General features: G+C 46.2%; 1 protein-coding gene and 1 pseudogene across 4 annotated transcripts in view; both read left to right on the forward strand.

Moving 5' to 3' along the window:
- Nucleotides 1-2,746: 2,746 nt before the first annotated feature.
- Nucleotides 2,747-23,878, forward strand: part of Fbxw10 (F-box and WD repeat domain containing 10) — a 38,304-nt gene continuing 17,172 nt past the window's right edge. Inside the window, exons 1-9 of one of the 4 annotated variants that reach the window (XR_015630560.1) lie at nt 2,747-3,477; nt 6,523-6,693; nt 7,610-7,810; nt 7,912-8,039; nt 9,991-10,113; nt 14,163-14,272; nt 16,155-16,355; nt 18,780-18,901; nt 23,604-23,752. Coding sequence is in view for 2 of the 4 variants with exons in the window: in NM_001416545.1 (NP_001403474.1) it covers nt 2,964-3,477; nt 6,523-6,693; nt 7,610-7,810; nt 7,912-8,039; nt 9,991-10,113; nt 14,163-14,272; nt 16,155-16,355; nt 18,780-18,901; nt 23,604-23,752 (1,719 nt within the window). In the remaining 2 variants the exon portion in view is untranslated. 4 annotated transcript variants of the gene reach the window in all.
- On the forward strand, nt 22,278-22,339 carry LOC120095495 (U4 spliceosomal RNA; annotated as a pseudogene).

Genomic DNA, 23,878 nt, shown 5'->3' on the forward strand with positions numbered 1-23,878 from the left:
AAAACACACCTTTGTTTTATTTTTATTTATTTAAATGTGTGTGTGTGTGTGTGTGTGTGTGTGTGTGTGTGTGAGAGAGAGAGAGAGAGAGAGAGATAAGGCACGTTGAATACAAATAGAAGTAGGAGGACACCTTGCATGGGCTGCTCCTCCCCTTCTGCCTGGTTGCCTCTAGGAGTAGAACTCCGAGCTTTGGGCTTGTCAGCAAATGCTTTAACTCACCGGGCACTGCCAGCCATAATTTAGCCTTATCTTAGCCTTTTGAGATCAAAATCCACTTGGTGCGATTTTCTAGGAATCTGTCTAAACCTCCCAGGATTCACAATGGATGATGAGACATCAAGAAGTTATGTAAACGTCTTGAGAACATCGTCCTATTCGAAAAGACTAAACTGAGATCCTGTTGCGAATGGCCACTAAGGTCTATAAAGGGTTAAAGTTTAGCCATGACCATTTGCTGAAAGTCTTAGTGGGAAAAGATGTTTTTGGGAGGGGTCTCATTATGTAGCTCTGGGTGGTCTACTTGCTATGTAGATCAGACTGGCTTTGAACTTACAGAGATCCACCTAATCCCAGTAACAAATACAGCAGTTCCTGATCCTGGGAAGTTTTGCTTCAAGGTTTTGCTTGCCCATCAACACAGTCTGGGCCATTATTAATAGCATCACTAGAAAGGCGAGCTGGTGATCTCAGCAGCTGGGAGTCAGAGGCAGAAGGAACGTGTTTGAGGCTAGTTTGGCTTACACAGTCAGACCCTGTCTTCAAAATAGTAATTTTTTTTAAAAAAGGAAGAAAGTAGAGTCTTATAAAGTAATATTTTGAGGAGAGGCACCATCCACATACTCTATCACACATTATGGTGCATTGCTCTATTTTATGCTTGGTTCTTGTGCTGGCTAGTTTTTATGTCAACTTGAAACAAGCTAGCGTCATATGGGAAAAGGGAGCTTCAACTCAGAAAAGACTCCCAATAGATTGGCCTGGACTGGGGGGGTTTTCTTGATTGATGGTCGATGTGGGAGGGCCTAGCCCTCTGTGGGTGGTACCTCCCTTGGGCAGGTGGTCCTGGGTTCTATAAGAAAGCAGATGAGTCAGGCAGTGGTGGTGCATAGCACTTGGGAGGCAGAGGCAGGTGGATCTCTGAGTTGGAGGCCAGCCTGGTTTACAGAGAGAATTCACTCAGCGCTACAGAGAAACCCTGTCTCAAAAAACAGAACAAAACAAAACAAAAAGAAAAAAGATTAAAAAAATGAAAGAAAGAAAGCAGGCTAAGCAAGTCACAAGGAGCAAACTGTTACAGTAATTTCTTACCCCAATAAGTCTGTATAAAGAAACACACAACCCAGTTGTTATATTTATAAGCTGTAGCCTAGATTGGGCAGATCTATCGCTGCACTAATTTTTTTCCCCAGCTTCAAGGGCCCTTGCTTGCAGTTTCTCCAGGCCACATGGTTCTGCTCCATATTGACTTTCGCCTCCTCTTCCTTTGTCCTCCTTCTTCCTCTGTCCTCTCTTCTTCCTCTGAGACCTCTGGGCCCACCTTTCCCTCCCACTGACCAATCATAGGCTCCAATCTTTATTTGACCAGTTAGAACTGGGAGAAGGTTCAGTGAGAGCCCTGAGTAATCTACTCCTTATTGGGGACAGTGCTTCTCGAGGAAGCAGAATTAACATCAAAATATAAACAGTACCAGGGCAACCCACAATGGCAAGCCAGTAAGCAGGGTTCCTCTGTGACTTCTGTGTCAGTTCCTGCCTCCAAGTTCCTGCCCCAGCTTCCCTTAATGCTAAACTGTGTTGTGGAAGTGGAAGCATCATAAACATTTTCCTCCCCAATTGCTTTCGGTCGTGGCGTCTTAGCACAACACTAGAAACTGGAACTAAGATAGTTATTGCTGAACGTTTCTTACTCAGCCTTATTTATCAGCGTGTGTAGGAAAACACATTATTTAGGGGTTGATATTACCTTGTGGCTTTTGCGATCTTCTGGGGTCTCAGAACACATCTTCCACGAATAAATGGAGACTCTTGTAATGATGACAGTGACAACAGAGAGACAGTGTGGTGAAGGCAGCGGAAGTGTTGTGTGCACAGTCTTACTTCTCACACGTCCTAAGTGCTGTGTGCCCAGGATCCCCCTTTATCGCTTGTGAAGCAGAAACACTCCCCATCTCCACTTTCAGAAGAGGAAACTGAAGAAGATTAAATAACCTGCTGGTATTCATGGAGCAAGGAGCAACTGGGCTGGGGCCCAGATCAGAAGCCATGCCCCAGACTTCATAGTCTTTACCACAAAGCTATGATGAGACATGGGTGTGCAGCTGACTGAGCCTAGAAGTCAACTCCCAACATATCTTCAACTGAAAATTCTGCACCAGAGAGTTGTTCCCTGCAGGCTTATGGGTAGCGCTGAGTAATTAAATAACTTACATTATCGTTAACACGTGTGCTTTTATCGTGGCAGTGCCTAGAGACTGAATATGACATGTAGGGCACTGGAACAGACTTTAACAGCCACAGATGTAAGAGGGCTACACCTGTTTGTCTTTATGAATATTTAAAAGTCCTCAAGAACAGCAACTGAAAGACGCTCACTCTTTTTTGTTTTTGTTTTTGTTTTAAGGGCCGTGTTATAGTCTACATTTGGTTAAGAGCATAGCTGCTATAGAAATGAGATGACCAGCTCTTCCAGAATATACAGTAACTGTCTCTGCTTTTGTGGTGCCAGGGCTAGGAGATTTACGGTAAAGCTATGTTTCCAAGGAAGTCAGTACAAAAAGCCAGACTTCTACAGGCAGTTTCTGGGTCACATCAGTTTACCATCCATCGCAGTGGCTTATGTTTTCTCCAGATGTTCATCCCGAAGAGGCTCCAAAAACGCTATTTCTCTGCTACCCTGTCCCTCTGGTGTTTGGTGGTGTTGCTAACGGGCAAGGTTTAAATGAACTGGTCATCTCAGAGTCATGGAAAACACGGAACAAAAACTCAGGCAGAGCCCCTATTTTTGTTGTGAAAAGGGATCCAACTGGGTCCCCGTGTGCCATAAGTGTGAAGCCTGTGTCTTAGCGTGGAAAATCTTTGCCACCAAAGAGTGGTTCCGGAGGGTCAACGACACATCCCAGAGGAGATTTCTAGTCAGCATCTTGGTGCAGTTAAATAGTCTGTATTTGTTACAGTATTTCCAGAATATCCTAGAGACTACCCAGGGGAAGGACTTCATCTACAACAGGTCTCGGATCAAACTCAATAGGAAGGGGGGAAAGGAGGAGGAGGTTGTAAAGTCCTCCTTGAACCAGATGTTGGATAAAACGGTGGAGTCGAAGATGAAGGAGATCCTCTGCTGGTTTGGCAACAGCACCCACCGGACTAAGGCAAATTATACTCTCTTGCTGCTGCAGATGTGCGACTCAAATTTACTGCTCACTGCTGCCAATGTGATCAGAGTCCTGTTCATGAAAGAGTGGAACAATATCTCAGGTGAGCGCAGAAAGCCCCAGAGACCAGACACAGGCTTGGGAGGGGCACAGGTGCAGACAGGCTTGGAAGGGGCACAGGTGCAGACAGGCTTGGAAGAAGGGGCACAGGTGCAGACAGGCTTGGAAGAAGGGGCACAGGTGCAGACAGGCTTGGAAGAAGGGGCACAGGTGCAGACAGGTTTGGAAGGGGCACAGGTGCAGACAGGTTTGGAAGGGGCACAGGTGCAGACAGGCTTGGAAGAAGGGGCACAGGTGCAGACAGGCTTGGAAGAAGGGGCACAGGTGCAGACAGGCTTGGAAGAAGGGGCACAGGTGCAGACAGGCTTGGAAGGGGCACAGGTGCAGACAGGCTTGGAAGGGGCACAGGTGCAGACAGGCTTGGAAGAAGGGGCACAGGTGCAGACAGGCTTGGAAGGGGCACAGGTGCAGACAGGCTTGGAAGGGGCACAGGTGCAGACAGGCTTGGAAGAAGGGGCACAGGTGCAGACAGGCTTGGAAGAAGGGGCACAGGTGCAGACAGGCTTGGAAGGGGCACAGGTGCAGACAGGCTTGGAAGGGGCACAGGTGCAGACAGGCTTGGAAGGGGCACAGGTGCAGACAGGCTTGGAAGGGGCACAGGTGCAGACAGGCTTGGAAGGGGCACAGGTGCAGACAGGCTTGGAAGGGGCCACAGGTACAGACAGGCTTGGGAGGGCAGAGGCTGCCCAGAGTGCTGGTATGGGACTATGAACCTTATCCTGACATCCTATCATTTACCAAAGGAGGAGTGATGAGTGGGGCTTCATTCTGAAAAACTCCACTGAGAAAAGCAGAAGGAAGGACAGAACTTTCGCCCTGGGGCACTGAATACAGATTCATGCCTGCCTTGGGCTCAGACCACTGCAAACTGGTGTCATTTCTTTCTTGCACTAGGGTTTGACTTGGTGTAGGAGGGGTGTGCTGAGGAAGCTGTGTTTTGTTTCTCAACTGCCATGGGCAGAAACCAAGCCAAACAACAAAACTTAGCTTTAAGAAGTTTCTTCTTACTGTGCTGCTTGTGTAAGCATGAAACCAAATCTTAGTAAGATGCTTTAGAGGCCAAACATGACTTAAAGTCCAAAATTGCCCAGGGTACTAGTGTATAAGCAATAATTTGCACCTGAGTTTCCAATAGGATTTGATAAAAAATCAGACTGTGGTCCTCTGCCAAAGCCTGGCCCAGCAGTTGGTCTGAGGCCATGTCAAGCTGTTTCTGACTATACAGACATTGCTGGACCCAGCCGGGAACCTTCTTGGCCCTGGGTATTGACAGGAAAGTCTTGAAAGTATTTGACTGGCTGGTTCTGGACAGTAAAAGAAAGCAGAAGAGAGGCCAGAGACCTGAGATTAGGAAAGGTCAGGGATCAGAGAAGTTTAGCCAGTGGTGAGTGAAGAGTGGGAGATGTGGTCTTTAGGGGAATTTTCAAGTTTGAGATCTTGAAGGTGGGTGATTCTCGGTCCCGATGGATATTTGAGTTGTGGTCACGGTCTGATGGGTCCCTCCCTGCTTTACAGATAGGTCTGCTTTTCTTGGCTGGCCTGGAAACTTAAGACTTTTCTCTCCCAGTCTTCTAAGCCCTGGGATTACAGGCATGCAGCACCATACACCACCTTTAACAGAATGCCAAAGCTGGATGACCTAGGATGCAATTAGATCCTTACACAAGAAAGAGATTAGTGATGGCTTTGCCTATGGGTACGTATGAGCACCCAGTGAATGTCTAATGCCCGTGGAGACCAAATGAGGGTGCCAGAACCTCTGGAACGAGAGTTACAAACTGTGCTGAGCTGCCCCGTGAGTGTGAGGAACCAAAGCACAGTCCCCTGCAAGAGCAACTAATGCTGTTAGCAGCTGAGCCATCTGCCTGGTCCTTCTCTTTGTATCTTTGATATCAAGGACGTACAGGATGAGACACTTGTGGGAAAGCGAGAGAATCCAAGTGCATTAAAACTAAGTTAGAGTAACGTGAGGCTCCCTAAGTCCGGGGAATATGAACCTGGGGGCTTGGTTACCCAGCATGGCGGCAGAAAGCCTGCACCTGCCCCCAGCGCCTTCCACTGCAGTGTGTTCCACTGTGCAATGTGCGCATCATGTCCACACCCCTCTTGTGATGGCTCCATCCCATGCTGTAGGAATCCGCTGTTCACCTTGGGGTTGTATAAGCCTAGTTACAGATTGTGGCAAGTTTCTTCCTAGGAGAGCATCTCTCTTAAAATGTTAGAAGTTCTGGGGCTAGAGAGATGGTTCAGTGGTTAAGGGAAGGCTGTGCTTTGCAGATGTTCTCTTCTGCACTCCGTGGGCATCTGCATTCAAGCGTGCACATCTCCACACTGAGATACATTAAAAATAATAAAAAGAGGTATTTTTAATTAGTCGTGATTTCTATTCTGAATCAAGGACAGTCATATGTTGAAGGAAATCAGCCAGAGCGTCAGAAGAAAGTGGCCCTTCCTGCAGCTCCTTCTGTGAACCACACCACTTTGCATCCTTATGCTTAGAGTGCTAGCGAAATCCGCAGCATAGATTTGCTGTAGAGGCTCTCTGAGATTTTACTTGGAAACTCGGAGGCCTTGAATCAAAACAGCAAGCCTCTGCTTCCTTCTGCATGCATGCTTGTCTCTATAACTGTCTCTGTATATGTGTTGGGAGGGGGTGTTGCTTCCAGGCCGTCAGTATCCACAGATGCTCGTGTTCTTAATAGAAAATGGTCTTATATTTGTATAGAACCTGTGTAACCCTTCCAGGGGTGTTAAAGTGCCTCTGGTTCATTTATAGACCAATGACAGACCCAGTGTTACGGCAGCTTCTGTGCTGTACAGCTCAGGGACTAGTGACAAAAACTCCCCACATGTCTGCTGTAGATGTGGGCTTTTTTTATTTTTATATCAGTTTGTGGTTGATGAATCACAGATATTCAGGAAACTGGCTGTATTTAAACAGAATGAGGGAAGATAAGACCTTTTCTCTCTACCTCGTTTCCCTCCACACACTTACTTCAAAAGCAATCTTGCCTACTCTGTCCTTCAGGCCTCCGTGAAGACGCCTCCAATGTGATATTCTTCCCCGAGAAAACCTACAACGCTACACATGACATCTCGTATATCTCTTGGTCAGCTAGACCCAAACCCGTGTCATTCCCAATGTCCAGACATTTAGGTAATAAACTTGGGACTGAAAATGTGGACAAAGGAACAACTGGTAAGTCAGGCTGTGTGAAGACATCTGACACACCATTGTGGGAATTTGGCTTACCCTACAGTTTTAAAAAAAGAAAGACTATTGTTGGGTCTTTTGTGACTTGATGACATCCTACACCAATAGTTTGACTTAAGGTTTTTTTTTAAAATTTTTTTGTATGGTTATGGGGTAGTAAAAACATTTTGTTGTTGCTTTTTTGGGTCAGTCTTAGTATGTATCCCAGCTGGCCTTGAACTCAGGTGCTCCTAGATTTGCCCTCCTATCACAATCACAGGCATGAGTTACTGTGTCATTATTTTTACTTTTGATGACCTTTTCAGGACCTGACCTCGTATGAAGTCAAAGAGCTTCTCTAGATGAACTTGGAAACTCTCAATGGAGTTGGAGGCACTGGCAAGGCCAGAGAAGCCAGGGACATCAAATGTTAGAAACTAACCTTCATTTAACAGTAGGCGTTGGGCTCTTGGGATTTTTTTCCCCTCATTTAATCCTTACACCTGGTAAGAGAAGAAGGATAAAAACTTGTCAGTATTACCATTAATGTTCTTGCCTTCACCTCCATGGTGTCTCTGAGATATTCCTAGAAATAGAGATCAGAAAAGAACTTTCTAGAGCTTCCTTGATTTTTTTTTCTCCCTCTGTCCTGGGCCAGTGTGTCCTCTGTCTCCCGAGCTCTGACTTGGTACATGGTGGCCCTCTAGAGTTCGACCCAGTTATTGTTTTTGAATCACTGGATCAGAGCTCCTGTACGTTTGAAACAGGAGGTTCTTCTTCCTGTGGGAGAGAGATAGAATATTCAGTGGCCTAGGGGTAGATGTGGAGATTTATTTTGGGGGAAGCTTTGCTGCGGTGGATTTGTTCGGGGACTAGAGTTACTACAGACTCAACCATCTACCTTTCTCTGGCTTTGCTCTAGAGGCAAAAGCGAAGAGCTCGCTCCACGTTATCTCCGAGATAAATAAGGAGATTTTCGGAAGAGGGGGCACGTCCAGGCTGGGAGATGAGCCGTGCAACCTGCTGCTGAGCCTGGATCATGTCCAACTCCTGTCTTCTGGGTTCAGCAAATACCGGGACTTTATACGTGACCTGCCTCTCCACCTCTCCAAGTACATTCTAAGTATGCTGGGTAGATAAGGGGGTTTCTCAGAGACTTCCCATCTGAGCCTAGCTCGGGAGGAGGGGATGTTTCTGGGTTCATCTTTCTTCTTTTCCCTCCAGGGATGCTGGATAAGAACAGCCTGAACAAGTGTGTCTTTGTCAGCCAGCACTGGGCCACCCTGGTCCAGCAGGTCAAGGTGGACCAGTCCATGCACTCCTTCATTCAGAACCAGATCACTCTCCTGCAGGTACTTGGGTCTGAAAGGGTTGTGCTTGGGACCAGCTTGATTTTCAAACTACTGTTGAACCTTTGGGTCTCCCGGGTAGACTCCAAAAATGGCTTCCTATCCATATTTGCAGCTACTGCTGTGTGTTCTGGCCTCCCCATGGGTCCTTATCTGTCCTTCTACTGTCATTGTACCCTTCAGGGACAAATATAGAAACCTTCTGGGTAGCCCAGTGGGATGGTTCTGGGGGTGTTGGTGCCTGCTACAATGCCTGATGACCTGAGTTCAATCTCCTGATCCCGTAGGATGAAAGCACAAATTTCTGCAGGCTGTCCTCTGACCACACACATGCTGTGGCACAAGTGTCTCCTCCCAACACACACACACACACACACACACACACACACACACACACACACACAAACACACACATACACACACACAAGCAAACAAACAGAAGAGCAAATTACAACACATTCTTTTTAAACAGAAATCTCTCAGGAACACAGGGTTTCCTAACCCTCAGGGGTCTGGGCCTTCAGCTCACTGGTACAGCATTGGTCTAGCCTGTGCAAGGCTCTAGGAAGTTTAGGTTCGGAAATGGCCAACTGCCATTAACTAATGAACGCATCACCTCACTCAGTAGAGAGGGCGCATTACTTTGCATTTTAAAGGCTACAACTTATTGTCCTTGTCTATCGGGAACTAACCATGAAATAGCTCTCTCGAATGGCCATCTCTTGAACTGCAAGATCCCAAGCCAACTCAAAGGTAGAGAGGCAGAAAACTCTCCCTCTTGGTGAAGATTGTGGGCTGCCGCAATCACAAAGCCATGGGTGAACTTCCGAATCCACTTCGAGCTACTCACATTGTTTACGAGGCCTAACTGGGTTGGGTTTAAGTTATCAGGAAGTTTACTCCAGCATGAGGCATGTCTGGTGTTTCTACCTTTGTTTCTTACCTGGGACCTAACTCTGAACCATGTCAGCCAAGTGGTGACAAAGGAGGAGAAGCAGGCACAGTAGGGCGGGCCACTGGCAGGAGCTGCTCCCTTCCCTTCCAAGCACTTGGCCTTCATCGGCCTCCTTGATTTGTTCACACACCGTCTTGATGTAACTGAGCAGGCGTGGGCTTCAGGGCTTGGCCATCTCCAGATTTCATCAACAACTACTTTCCCCCCTTTTCTCTGGGAGAGTAGAAACGAAGAGGAGCCATTTCTTTTGTGTGCGTGTCTGTCTGTGCATGTGTGTCTCCGAGTGTGCGTTTGTTTTAAATATATATTTAAGGCTGGGGATTTATCTCAGTAGAGTCGTGTTGGGTTCAGCCCCCGCACCACAAATTTTTTTTTGAGATGACAGATATCATTGTTATGTATTATCATGCAGAATTCAATGGTTTGAAGTATATAAATATATATATTATAGAATGGTTAAATGCCACTAACGGATATATCACCTCACACCACAGTGAGAGCACTTAGCTTTACATTTAAAAATATAATCTCTTATCATTAGTTATTGTGAACTTACCATGCAGTAGATCGCTCGAACCTCCTCCTGTCTAACCCTGTGTGTCCTTCGACCATAACCTCTGCCCCTTGCTCCTCAGGAACCACCTTAGACCCTATTCTGGTAGCTACTATTCCCTTCTGCTTTTTAGGACATCAACCTTGTTAGATTCCATACAAGTGAGATTATGTATTTGTCTCTATGTGCCTGACTTATTTTAATTAACATAATGTCCTCTGCTTCCACCCACCCTGTTGCAAATAATGGTATTTCTTTCATTTTAATTGTTTGGTATATTTCATTGAGCACGCGTGTGTGCACATGTGTGTGTGTGTGTGTGTGTGTGTGTGTGTGTACATCATTAATGGATACTTACTTAGCTTTAGCTATTGGGGATAGTGTGATAACACACAAAGGAGCACAGATGTCCAAGTGAGCTCGTTCTTTCTCTCTTAACCACACAGGGGTCCTACACGAGGGGGATAGATCCTAATTACGCCAACAAAGTCTCCATCCCGGTTCCCAAAATAGTAGATGACGGGAAGCGTTCACGGTCAAAGAATCAGAAGTGGAAACTGAGAACAAAGGTGGGTTTCGGTGTGATCTGAGGTAAGTAGCTGAAGGCGTCATGTTCCCGTTGGCCACTGCAGGTTGGAGGCCAACTTCCAACTAAAATGTGCCTCTGTCACTAAACTGCATGGAAGCCCTTGAGCTTTCTGAGCCTCGGTTTCTTTACTGACAAAATGGGTAGATGAACAAACTCAGAGATGAAAGCTTTAGTTTAGTGGGGGGGGGTACCACTTCCTGAGAAGGCCAAAGTTCATCTGTGTTGCTACCCACATATAAGCCACTCCTTCTACATAAACCCTGATGCCGTCATCTGCTGGATGAGTGAGGTTCACTAGGATGTCCTCTCAGTGGTCTGTGTCAATGGCACTAAGTCATCTGGTAGAGATTTCAGGGGCTGGGAGCAGTGCTAGCCATGCCTCCAATTCCCCTGAGTCCTAGGAGTCTACCCATCTCAAGGCCCCTGAGTCTGCTGCTTTGGAATGGGAAGGGCGTGGAACGAGGGCTAAGGCTTGTTTAGAATGCCAGATTCTCACCATACTACTGACTTCATTCTGCTGCTTAATGGAGGGGAGAACCAGTCATCCCCTCCCCTTGACAGTACTTAAGCAATAATATAAAAGAACAAAGGGAAGAAATTTGGAGCATTGAGTATTTACCACATAGGCATTGTAGTTACCTGTAAGACCATCCCATGTCTGCTCCTTCCTCTCCGTTGACGTTTCATTTATTCTAAAGTCTATTCAGTTGGCACCAAAAAGATACTCAATGAGGGGTGATTGGACTTGGGTTCCCATAGGGAACCTTCGGAGTATAATTTAGAGATGACGTACATGTGTGTGTGTGTGTGTGTGTGTGTGTGTGTGTGTGTGTGTGTGTTTTTCCCATCTGAGAACCCAGAGGAGGGGGTGGTAGCATAGCCTGTGGAGGATGGTGAGACAAGGGTTAACTGAGAGCCTGCTGCCCTCCCAAAGGCCCAGTAGCTTTGCAGCTCCAGTTAATCATACTACCGAGAACTATGGAATCCGACCTCCCAGACGATTTGAATTTTCAGGAGAAGGTAAAAAGTCTGTGTTAGGCAAAATCACATGTTAGCCAAGTGTAGTAGCACACACCTGAAATCTGAGCGGAGGCAGGGGGATTGCCTAGGCTACATAGTGAGTTCAAGGCCAGCTTGAACTGACTCAGACACAAACAAAAACAAAAAGAACTTCTTGCTTTAAAAAAATTTCATAGCAATCAGTTAAGAGGGTTTTTGTTTTTTCCCTACAAACAGTGTAAATTAAGACATTTGTCAATCTTATTTTCCTGCAAGCTTTCATCTCTGAGTTTCATCTCTGTTCATCTACCCATTTTGTCAGTAAAGAAACCGAGGCTCAGAAAGCTCAAGGGCTTCCATGCAGTTTAGTGACAGAGGCACATTTTAAGCACAAGCACACTCACGTGCATATGTGCACACACACACACACACACACACACACACACACACACACACTACTTTTCTAAGTATGTTTCTCTTCCATGAGTGACAAGGCACATAGGCACTGGAAGTAAGGCAGGTTTGCAGAGCATCTCTGTGTGAGTAAAGATTAAGAAGGGTGAACAGAGGCATCTGAGGAAGAGTCCAGGACATGGAGGAGAAGGTTAGGGTTCAAAGAGGCTTCAACGAGGGATGATCTAGGGATGTCTGGTGCAGACACCATGTTGTAGGCTGCTCTTGTAGCAGCCTCTTTCCTTTCTACCAGTCTAGTGTGAGTCTTTCCAGCCTTCCTTCCTGGGGAAAGGAAGTGTTTGGGTCAGTCATCTATACCAGAAATTTTCATGTCTGACAGGCTGGAGCCTTTCAGAAATTGTGTGGTGAATGGCTGCAGGGAAGGAAGGAGGAAAGGGGAAAGAAGGGAAGATAAGAAACAAAGAGAATTCCCCCCTCCCCCCGTTGAGATTTGATAAAACTGATGTCCCCTCCTTGAGTTGTCTCAGATAGGTCACCTGTAAGGTGATGAGAGCTCTGTGTGGGCACGTGGTCTACTTTGTAAGTCAGCTGCAAGGACAATGAAGGTCAAGCGTATCTGACCACGCCACTCAAAGGCGCTGAGTACAGCCCAGTGTGTTCTGTGCTATCGGGTACCTGGACTGTAAATTACAAATCCTGGTTTTGTGTGATGCTTGGTCGAAGGTAGCTTTGATTTGGTGTATTACCATGCCCATGTGAGCTTGCCCATGTGAGTTTGTCTATGGGAATATGTCCATGAGAGGATGCCCATGTGAGCTTGCCTGTGTGAGCTTGTCTGAGTGAGCATGTCCATGTGAGCTTGCCTGTGAGCTTGCCTGTGTGAACTTGTCCATGACAGCATGCTCATGTGAGCTTGCCCATGTGCGCATGTCCGTGTGAACATGTCTGTGTGAGCTTGTCTGTGTGTGCTTATCCATGATTACATGTTCATGTGAGCTTGCCTGTGTGAACATGCCTATGTGAGCTTGCCCATGTAAGTTTGCTTGTGTGAACATGCCCTTGTGAGCTTGCCTGTGTGAACATGCCCATGTGAGTTTGCCTGTGTGAGCATGTCCATGCGAGTTTGCCTGTGTGAACATGCCCATGTGAGTTTGCCTATGTGAGCATGCCCTTGTGAGTTTGCCTGTGTGAACATGCCCTTGTGAGTTTGCCTGTGTGAACATGCCCTTGTGAGTTTGCCTGTGTGAACATGCCCTTGTGAGTTTGCCTGTGTGAGCATGTTCATGTGAGTTTGCTTGTGTGAACATGCCCTTGTGAGCTTGCCTGTGTGAGCATGTCCATGTGAGTTTGCCCATGTGAACATGCCCTTGTGAGTTTGCCCGTGTGAGCATGTTCATGTGAGTTTGCTTGTGTGAACATGCCCTTGTGAGCTTGCCTGTGTGAGCATGTCCATGTGAGTTTGCCCATGTGAACATGCCCTTGTGAGCTTGCCTGTGTGAACATGCCCATGTGAGTTTGCCTGTGTGAGCATGTCCATGTGAGTTTGCTTGTGTGAACATGCTATGTGAGTTTGCCTGTGTGAGCATGCCCTTGTGAGTTTGCCTGTGTGAACATGCCCTTGTGAGTTTGCTTGTGTGAACATGCCCTTGTGAGCTTGCCTGTGTGAACATGCCCTTGTGAGCTTGCCTGTGTGAACATGCCCATGTGAGTTTGCCTGTGTGAGCATGTCCATGTGAGTTTGCTTGTGTGAACATGCTATGTGAGTTTGCCTGTGTGAGCATGCCCTTGTGAGTTTGCCTGTGTGAACATGCCCTTGTGAGTTTGCTTGTGTGAACATGCCCTTGTGAGCTTGCCTGTGTGAACATGCCCTTGTGAGCTTGCCTGTGTGAACATGCCCTTGTGAGTTTGCCTGTGTGAGCATGTCCATGCGAGTTTGCTTGTGTGAGCATGTTCATGTGAGCTTGCCTGTGTGAACATGCCCTTGTGAGCTTGCCTGTGTGAACATGCCCTTGTGAGCTTGCCTGTGTGAGCATGTTCATGTGAGCTTGCCCGTGTGAACATGCCCTTGTGAGTTTGCCTGTGTGAGCATGTCCATGTGAGCTTGCCTGTGTGAACATGCCCTTGTGAGTTTGCTTGTGTGAGCATGCCCTTGTGAGTTTGCTTGTGTGAGCATGCCCTTGTGAGTTTGCTTGTGTGAACATGCCCTTGTGAGTTTGCCCGTGTGAACATGCCCTTGTGAGTTTGCCCGTGTGAACATGCCCTTGTGAGTTTGCTTGTGTGAGCATGCCCTTGTGAGTTTGCTTGTGTGAGCATGCCCTTGTGAGCTTGCCCGTGTGAACTCCTTTTCAAGAAAGTTGTGCTCTAAGCAGCACTTGGAATTCAGCTGTGGAAGTGGGTAGAACCAAACTGTGGAAATTCTGAGTTCAAACCTGAGTTAGTACCTTCATCTTAGTGTTTTCCAGTGCACAGGTACCCTAAGGGTCTGCTTATGGGCCTCTCCCCAGCAACCCCAAACAGCAGCTACATCCTTGAACGGAAGAGATCGGGAATGGGGGCGGTGCATCTAGACTCCGGGTAAAGTCCATGGCGATGCTGACTCCACTTTCTCTTCATCAGAATGATTACAACTTGTGGACTGCTTACCAGAACCAGGAAACTCAGCTGATCCAGATGGAGGAAAGGAATGTTTTCTGTGGCACCTACAACATCCGCATTCTCTCTGACACGTAAGTATGGTGTGAGAAGTTAGCTCTCTGGGGACCTTCGAAGGCCTCTTAGGCTTGAGAGGCAGAGCTCCTCCTGCTAGGCTCCAGGTCTGAACTGGCATAAGAACCTGTTTGAACCACAAATGTTTAATCTGCACCACTCTCTGTGGCAAGTCACGACGCCCTTAGTTTTGGATGTTCTGATCAACAAACGTTTGACAGGTTACACACATGAAATCTTTGGTTCTTTACAATTTTATTATCGTCTGGTTCCAACTTGAGAACTAATCTGTGCTGGTTGGGAGGAAAGTCCCATAATCCCAGCCAGCGTACAGAGAAATACAAGTCTCCTGTGATGTGTCACTGGGAGACCACCACCAATATTTGCCTTAGTTAGCGTTACTATTGCTGTGACGAAACACCACGACAAAAAGGGAAGGAAAAGGTTTATTTAGCCTACATATGTAGAATGAGCATCCATTGAGGGAAGCCAAAGCAGGGACTCAAACTGGGCAGGAACCTGGAGGCAGGAACTGATGCAGAGGCCATGGAGGAATTCTTCTTCCTGGTTTGCTCCTCATGGCTTCCTCAGCCTGTTCTGTTACTGTTCTGTTCTGTTAGGACCACCAGCCCAGAGGTATCCCCACCCACAATGGACTGGGCCTTTTCATATCAATCGCTAATTAAGAAAATGCCCTACATACTTGAAGGACATGGGAATATATAATACATTTCTGTAACACAATACAGTAAAATACTCGGTAACTATTTTAAATATAAAAATGTGTTTATAATAATCGAACCACATGACATCATCAAGATATGCCATAAAAGGCTTTATTTATTTTTTGTGTATGTATGTATGTATGTATGTATGTATGTATGTATGTATGTATGTATGTACGTATTTAAGGCTTCGATAGAACACGGGGCCTCACACCTGCTAAGTCTGTATGTACCTGCCACCGAGTTGTAACCCCAGCCTTAAGAAAGTATTTTAATAGTTCCCTCCTCCCCCATATTTTTTGGCCTAGTTCCTTTCTCTTTATTCACAACGTTTCATTGACTTGGCTGTATCTTATTTCTGGTCAGCATGGGGATAGCTTGACAAGTTGTGTGGGGACAGCTGCTCCTTACATGTGTGCAGGGGGGTGTCACACTTTAGATGTCACACTTTAGATGTGACACAAGGGATCAGGAGGTAAACACCAAGATTTCCTCCTGTTCAAAGTGATTTTGCCTTCACTGTTTGCTGGAACATGGCCTCCTTACTCTGCGGCTGTGGTGTCAGCAATGACAGTGTTCTCTTTCACAATTAAAGATGGCTCTTTTCAGACAAATTATTTGGTCAGCCTGTTCATATCATACCCAGTTCTATAGTAGTTTTCCCTGGGCAGTGGTGGATTGACTATAAAGCTTGTTATGAACAAAGGGTGATTCAGTCTTCTTTATTGCCGGGGGTACTTATTAGCACAGAACCCCAGACCTAAGAACTGCTCCTTGGATGTTGGCTAAGGGGTAAACACAGGAAGAGAAAAATGTGGCACACACGGACTTCCCAATCATATTCCTCTGAAGTTTTCTATGGGAAACAGACTTCCACAGTCAATTGAGTTTGGGAACTTTCACTCAGACTAATCTGACATTGAGGGATTTAGCATACATGAGCAATGTTTTTAAAATATAAATTTACGAATGTGGTCAGGGTTTAATCCTCCTTGACACAGACTTCTGTAGAGTGAGGTAGGGATCATCAGGTCCTATTTTCACTCAGCCTTGCCTTCTGAAAGGCTCTGGATTCCTTATGACTCCACCGCTGTAGGCAAAAGTCAGGTGCTGTATGGGCCCAGGGAGGACACTAACTCTCTCCTGTAATCCATCCCCACCACCTCCTGAAACCCAGGTTTGACCAAAACAGAATCATCCACTATAGCGGGGGCGATCTAATGGCTGTGTCCTCCAATCGGAAGATCCACCTCCTGGACATCATGCAGGTCAGGGAGCTGCCCATCGAGTTCCGAGGCCACGCTGGCAGTATCAGGGCTCTCTTCCTGTCGGAGGAGGACAACATTCTTCTGAGTGGGAGTTACGATCTGAGCATCAGGTGAGAGGTATAAGATCATGGTCCTTGTCCAGCCAAAACTAGGTAGCTTTTGGGAGAAGCAAGCATGGGATGCTTTGTCCGTTTTATATTTATTTATAGGTTATCCTGAATTATATTACTTCTAGACTGTCTGTAAAAGCAGGGTTCTTTTTGCAAGATACAAGCCAGGATTTTATTTACTGTTTAAAATAGATCGGTAAGTTATCAGATGTTGGCGTTGAAAATCAGATTTTTTTCTGTTTCTAAAAAATATTCTTAGATAAACATAATATATATATATTTAAATAAATTATCTCAAGAGAAATTAATTTTTTATGGGGTGGGAAATATAATATGGAAACAAAACCATGTTTTTTTTCTTTTTTCTTTTTTTTTCTTTTTTTCGGAGCTGGGGACTGAACCCAGGGCCTTGTGCTTGCTAGGCAAGTGCTCTACCACTGAGCTAAACCCCCAACCCCAACAAAACCATGTTTAAACTGGGTATATTCATATATTTTAGTTTTAGAGATTTATTTAAAAATTAAAAGAATATGTGTATGTGTACACGCCTGTGACTGGGTATATGGCTGAGTGCAGTTACCCTTGGGGGATAGCAGAGGGTGTTGGATATCCTGGAGTTAGACCACTGTGAGATGTCTGGTATGGGTGCAGGGAACCAAACTTGCGTTAATGGCTGAGCCATTCCTTATATTAAAGAAAGTAATAAACATTCCTGTGCCCATTGCTCAGACTGGGAAAGAGCCTTCCCTGGCCTCTGAGTGATCTCCTCCTTGTTTCTTTGTTTCAGACAGGTAATATTGCCCAAAGCTTCATACCGATCACCATCTTGAGTTTCTTTATAGATTTTTGCCTCTTGCTTATATATTTTCGAAAATATCAACTGTCTGTTTAAACCTCTGCTTCGAGTCCAAATAGATGGAGCTGTGCTTTGAAAGCGCTTGGTCTCGACCTGGACTTGGTTTAAGACTCACCATGGGGTGTGTCAGCAGTCATGGAGCTGGGCGGAGCCACAGGCTCTTACTGGGTGGATATTTGTGAAGATGAATGTGTGTAATCTCTAGCGTTCAGGTCTGGAGTGCTGCCACAGACGGCCTGGGCTACGTCACCCGGAGCCCGAGTGCACGAGCTTTGGGTTGTGGTTGTAACTGTCTAGCTATGTAGCCCAGGCTCACAGCAACCTTCCTGCTGTAGCCCCCGAATGCTGGGAGTATAGGCGTGCAGCATGATGTCTGGCTTTGCAGTGTCTTTGTAAGAGCCCCGTTTTATTTTATTTCCGCCTTTCACGTTCAGGTATTCAGTCTACAGACAATTCATTTTTGTTACAACAGCCTCTTGTTTTAAGAGGCTCTTCATTTGTGTCCCCAACAGTCCCAGCACGACTCATGAAAATAAAGTCTCCTGCTGGTCTGCAGGGCTAGCTATGCCCTAGGACTCGCACCTTTCCTAGGCTCTCTGCTGTGTTTCACTTTTCTGTGCGGCTGCCCTTGCTCAACAGTGTTTCAATTACTTTGGTTTTTAAATCTGCATATGTGGTAGGATGGCCCTTTATCTCATTCGTCTGTGGCTATTCCCTGACTTTTGTTTGTTTTGGCTTATTTTCGGTTTCAAACACTAGGGAAAGGGAACTGAGCTGCCTGTACAGGACAGTTCACACCACACCATTATTATCAGCCTGCATGAGGCTTCCTATCTGTTTATTCATCCATCAGCTTACTCTCTGCCTTCCCTCCCACTCCTCGGAGTACTACCTAACCTCTGCCCCAGTGCGGGGCATCGAACCTGGGACTTCACAAACGCAAGGTACTGAGCTCTGGCTACAGCCCCAACCTAATCCTTCTCAATGTGTATTCCACCTTTTCTTTTTTGAGATGGAGTGTTGCTGCCTAGAATTCACCTAGCAGGCTAGGCTGATTGGTTAGTAAACCCCATGGGTCTGCCACCCACCCACTACTCACACTATAAGCACAGGTCTCCATGCCAGCTCTTTATTATACAGGTTCTAGGGGTCAGACTCAGGCCTTCATCTTTCTTCCTTACTCAGTTATCTCCCAAGCTCCCTTCTTTTTTTTTTTTTCCTGTTTAAAACTCTGGTTATAACAGTCTAGTGCACTCTTATTAAACCTCACAACTCTATTCCATTCAGAACAGCATCATATCCATATGCGTTCCAGTTGGTTGTAGATAGGGGAACTGTTTTGAGTTTTGTAGGTTGATATATGGCCAACAGACTTGCTTGCCTGTTACTAGTTCTAGAGTACACACAGTGCTGATTCACTTTTCCTATGAAGATGACCTTACCAATGCCAACAGTGACAGGACTCTGTTGCCCATTTAATTGCCTAGCTATCTAAAGGAACCCTATACAGTAGGGTCCTCTGGACCTTCAGAAAAATCCTTAAAACATGCCTTCCTTCATTTCTGCAGATACTGGGATATAAAAACTGGGGCTTGCATACGAATCTTTTACGGCCACCAGGGGACAATCACTTGCCTGGATCTATATAAGAACAGACTTGTATCTGGAGCAAAAGATGGACAGGTGAAAGGTGAGAAATTTGCCTTCCCTTCCTTTCCCTTCCTTCCCTCTTCCTCTCCTTCTCTCCCCCTTCCTTCCTCCTCCTCCACCTTAGGCCGGGTTTCTTGATCTAGCCTGGGCCGGTTTGAACTCATGACCCTCCTGTCTCGGCCTCCTGGGTTCTGGAATTTCAAGCTCATTCCACCTCACTCACTCATTTCTATGACTAGTCATTATTCTGTTATGTATGCATCTATTCATGTACCTGTCAATCTGTCCATTCAACAACACCCGAGAGTCACTTGCCTAGGGAATGCTACCACCCACAGTGGGCCATTCCACCTTAACTGATGGAATTAGGATAATTCCAAGCAGACATGTTCTGAGGCTCATCACCCAGGTGATTCTTGATTCTGTCAAGTTAATAATTAGCACTACCATCACAATCACTGGGACAGAAAAGTAGCCACAAAGAGAAGAAGCAGGATTTGAACTGGACTGCAGGGCTCTCAGTCATGTACTCCAAACCACAGACAGCACTCAAAGGGAACATAGAAATAAGAGTAAATGAGGAAAAGCTTCATCAGCAGGACACCACTTGAGTGTGATCTTAAAGCAGGTAGCAGAAGATATTCCAAGCAGGATGAACAAGGTTAGACAGTTGCACATGGACGGACAGGAGGATGGGAAAGACTGTACTGAGTACTTCCAGTTATTTGGTATGACTGGACTGCTGTGTGTGGTGTTGAATGTCGGTCTTCTAAGCTTGTTTTGGGCACTGGTTCTAGGGCACTTCCTGCATCATGACGCAACACTGAATCTTAGAGTCATAGGTGTATTGTCAGTTTGGACCTGACATGGTCTAATGTGTACTTGAGACAGTAAGTCAGGTGAGAGTTTGGAGAAACATGGAAGAGATGACTACGGGAAGATAGAGGAAAAATAAGGACACCTTGCACTCTAGAAAACTGCTGCATTATCTTCAGAATTCTTGAGAATAAGAAGCATGAGGAAACTCAGACGGATGTGGCTTCATATTCAACGTCCCAGGCCAAAGAGAGAGTTCCAGAGGGGAATTGCTAGGACTTCCTCACCTACTGGATATAAAAAGAAGGCTATAAAAGCAACTAGTAATGCCATTTAAAAAACCCCAAGCTTCCAGCCATATAAAAACACAATTTAAGGGGAACAATAAAGACTATAAAGAGAGAACAAAGTAGGGAAAAACTGGAGGGGAGATTGTAGGTTCAGTTTTAGACATGCTGAGTGTGGCAGGCAGAGCAAAGATCAAGTGAAAGTGTTTACACCCTAATTCTTGGAACTGGTGACCAGATATCTTATTATCTTGTGCTTGGACGTGTTCCCCTAAAGATTCATGTGTTAGAAGCCTTGTCACCACTGTGTCCAATGGAAGTGACATGGGGCCTGGTTGGGAAGTCTTTGGGCCAACCAGGGGCACTGTCCACAGAAAGGATTGTGGGACTCCTAGCATTCAATTTGGCAAATGCACATGTCTCAAGCATGCGTGTACGCACACACACACACATACACACACATACACACACGCATACACACACGCATACACACACGCATACACACACACACACACACACACACACACACACACACACACACGTTTCCACTGTGAGGTGATATAGCTATGCAGGCCCTCAACAAGCGAGAACTGATGCTAACACCATGTGCTGGGACCCTCAAGCCTTTGAGCTGAATAAAATCTCATCATAAATACACATGATAGGTGCTTTGTTGAAGCAGTGGCAATATAGACACAGTAGGTGTTTTGTTAAAGCAACGGCATATGGACATCTTGGGAAGCAAAAGAAGATTGTTTTCAGATATGATTAAGTTAATGACCTTAGAATGTGGAGATTATTCTGGATTATTGATGGCGGGCCAATGTATTCCTGTGGCTGCAGAAAAAAACAGAGAAGCGTTCTTGGCTGTAATCCAATGGAGATGACTGTTGAAGAGGGTTGGAGAGGTGGAATGTTGCTGACGTGGAAGGTGGAAGAACAGTTCATGAACCAAGGGACAGGGTGGCTTCAGAAGGCCATAGGGAAGGACAAAGAAATGGATTTCCCCCTGTAGGAGAGCATATTTATGCTGACGCCTTGACCTCAGCCACATGGTATCATATCTCACATTTATAAAGGGCAATGCATTTGTATTTCAGCTGGAGATTTTGTGGCAATATACTCTAACAGCCTTTGAGAGCAAATACAATGAAGGAAAGAATTCTGAGGACTTTCAAGTGAGAATTTCCTAGAAATGGATGCCCTGGCTGAGGGCTCTAGATAGGTAGATTAGATAGTTACCAATTTCAGTTCTTCCCCTGTGTCCACAGGAGACTGATGCCAGGAGCTCCTCCTGTGGATGCCAACCACATCTGAGGATGCACACACTCTTATGTGAAGTAGCACAGTACTTGTACTGAAAGTCTATACATCCCCCTGTGTGCTTTAAACCACCTCTGTTGATATATATTGCATAGTCCAATGCAAATGTCATGTAAATAGTTGTGGTTCAACACCGTTTAGTACCAGTGACAAAAAGTCTATTCATGTATATAGTCTCTAGTACAGATGCCATTTTGGTCACCAAATATTTTGATCTGTGGTTGGTTAAACCCGAGGATGTGGAATGTATGAATATGGTGGGGTGAACTCATAACGAATGATGCTAGACCAAAGTGTGGATGAAATTTCTTCAGGAAAGCAGGAGAAGGAGAAGAGAAAGCAGAGGTTTAGGGAGTCACTGCCTGTCAGGAAGAGGCAGAGAGAAAGAACATAGGAAAGGGACACAGAGGTGCTCAGACTCAGGGAAGGAAGGAGTCACGCTCCTAACCTCCACATATATCCTTAGCCATCCAAAGGAACATCTTTGCAGCCATTGGTTTTTACAAAAGTCACGAGGAAAACTGTCTAGATGAGGGTTTGAGACAAGAGAGCAGCCACAGCCTGGAAGCCATCGAGAGTCTTGGTCTCCAAGGTTCCCAGTTGGAGGATTCTGACTAAGTACAGGGTAGGAGCTCAAGTGACACACTATGACCTATGGTATCATGGGGCCGGCAAGGAAGGCTGCGTGCTTCCTCAGAACCTCACAGTTGGGTTGGGACTTAGACCTTATCTCACATATAAAATTTGAATGGCACCAAAGTAACTGAGTGATCAAGATACACATTTGAGCCCAGCATTTTAAAAGGCCAAACTAAGGCTCTAAATCCACAATTAGCAAAATACCATTTCCATCACTCTGTGCTGTGGCCCCTAGCCTGCCTGGTCTTTCAAGAGCTCTGCCACCTACCTGGGTACCAAAATAGAACGGACTAGGACACCTTTGAAGAAGTAACAAAAAGTAAAGTAATTTCGTGGTTTTAAAGATCTTTGAGCTTTGCGCAGTGGCAGTATCGTAGCCAATGAGGTTTATCCGAGGCGCGATTATTGCTAAAGATCTTTGAAGCAAAGCACTTTACCAACAAATCTTTAACCTCTCTCCATCTACTTCTCTCCCTCTCCTCCTCCCTCTCCCTCTCTCTCTTTCCCCTTTCTCTCCTCCCTCCCTCTCTCTGAGACAGGGTTTCTCTCTGTAGCCCTGGTTGTCCTAGAGAAATTACTCTGTAGACCAGACTGGCCTCGAACTCACAGTGATCTGCTTGCCTCCTCTGTCTCCTGGGTGCTGGGGTTAAAGGCATGAACCACCACTGCTTGGCTAACTTTTCATTTTTTTTATCCCTGGTGATGAGGCTATAAATGGGATAAGATGTACATGTAGGAAAAAATAGGAAGGAAAGAGTAAGAGCTCAGCTCACACAAATCCCAATGGATCAGAGGCCCCAGACACCTTGGTTTCGGTTCCCAGCTCTCCTGCTCAATCCTTTCCTGACTTGAGGAAGTTTCTGAATTCCAGGCCTCAGTTTCCTCATCTGTGCAGAGGAGAGCAGAAACAGTGCTTGCCCCGAGACGATGAGAGCAGCCTGTGGCAGACACCATAGTTCCTTGCTCAGCGTTATTGCTTTGCAAGCCTCAGCTCTGGACATTTTTCTCTTAGGTTACTGGTTACTTGTTCTGTCACCTCAGGACAAAGGTACTTTTAGGGGCTGCTGAAGGAGGACTTTTGCCATCCATCCCTGGAACTTGTGGCCCCCGCTTGAAGCAGCTTGTAGCTCTATTTGCTCACATATCCATCGCCTTCCATGCCCACCTAGCCCTGGTGAAATGCAGTTCAGTTGCTCTAAACCAGTCTGCAGAGGGGCGGCATCAATCCCACCCTTGTCTGTGAAAACAATGCCACGAAATCCCAATGTCTGTCAGAATCAGAAATGCCTGGAAAGGATGACAGCTCGCCGCTTGTGGATCAGAGGTGTGGGTCAGGAAGAGGGCACGAGGGAAAGCTCATGACACTAGCTTTGCTTTGAGTCTCATGAAGTCTGCTCAACGGCAAAGACGATCCAGGCTTACTGAACACGTGCTGCCTAGCCCTGCGATTCCAAGGTCAGAGTTCCAGGGTCAGAGCAAAGGTCCTCTGCAGTGCTGGTTTTCTCAAGGGTCAGCTGTCAGGGGGCTCTGGGCCACTGCTGGGGAGCCTGGAGGGGTACCAGCCAGGCGAAGGTTTCTGGGGAAGAGTCAGTAAGCGCTGTTTTATGACAAGAAGCAGAACTTCACTGTAACCTTCTCCCCTCCCCCTCTGTCTCTCCTGTCACCTCTCCTTGTCAGAATGGGACATAGAGACAGGGAAGTGCCTGAAGACCTTTAAACACAAAGATCCCATCTTGGCTGCCAGGATCAGTGAGACCTACATTGTGAGCAGCTGTGAGCGAGGCATAGTCAAGGTGTGGCATGTGGTCACAGCTCAGCTGCAAAAGGTGAGTAGTCGGAGAGCTGGTGCCGGGGCATGAAGGTCTGTCCCTCCTGTAGCTCCCTAGACCATCCTCAATTGAGTTACATAGCCAGCCACCAGGGAAACCCAGAATCACCCAAGGAAGAGTCTC

This window comes from Rattus norvegicus, chromosome 10, assembly GCF_021556685.1.
Source record: "Rattus norvegicus strain SHRSP/BbbUtx chromosome 10, alternate assembly SHRSP_T2T, whole genome shotgun sequence".
Taxonomy (NCBI): domain Eukaryota; kingdom Metazoa; phylum Chordata; class Mammalia; order Rodentia; family Muridae; genus Rattus; species Rattus norvegicus.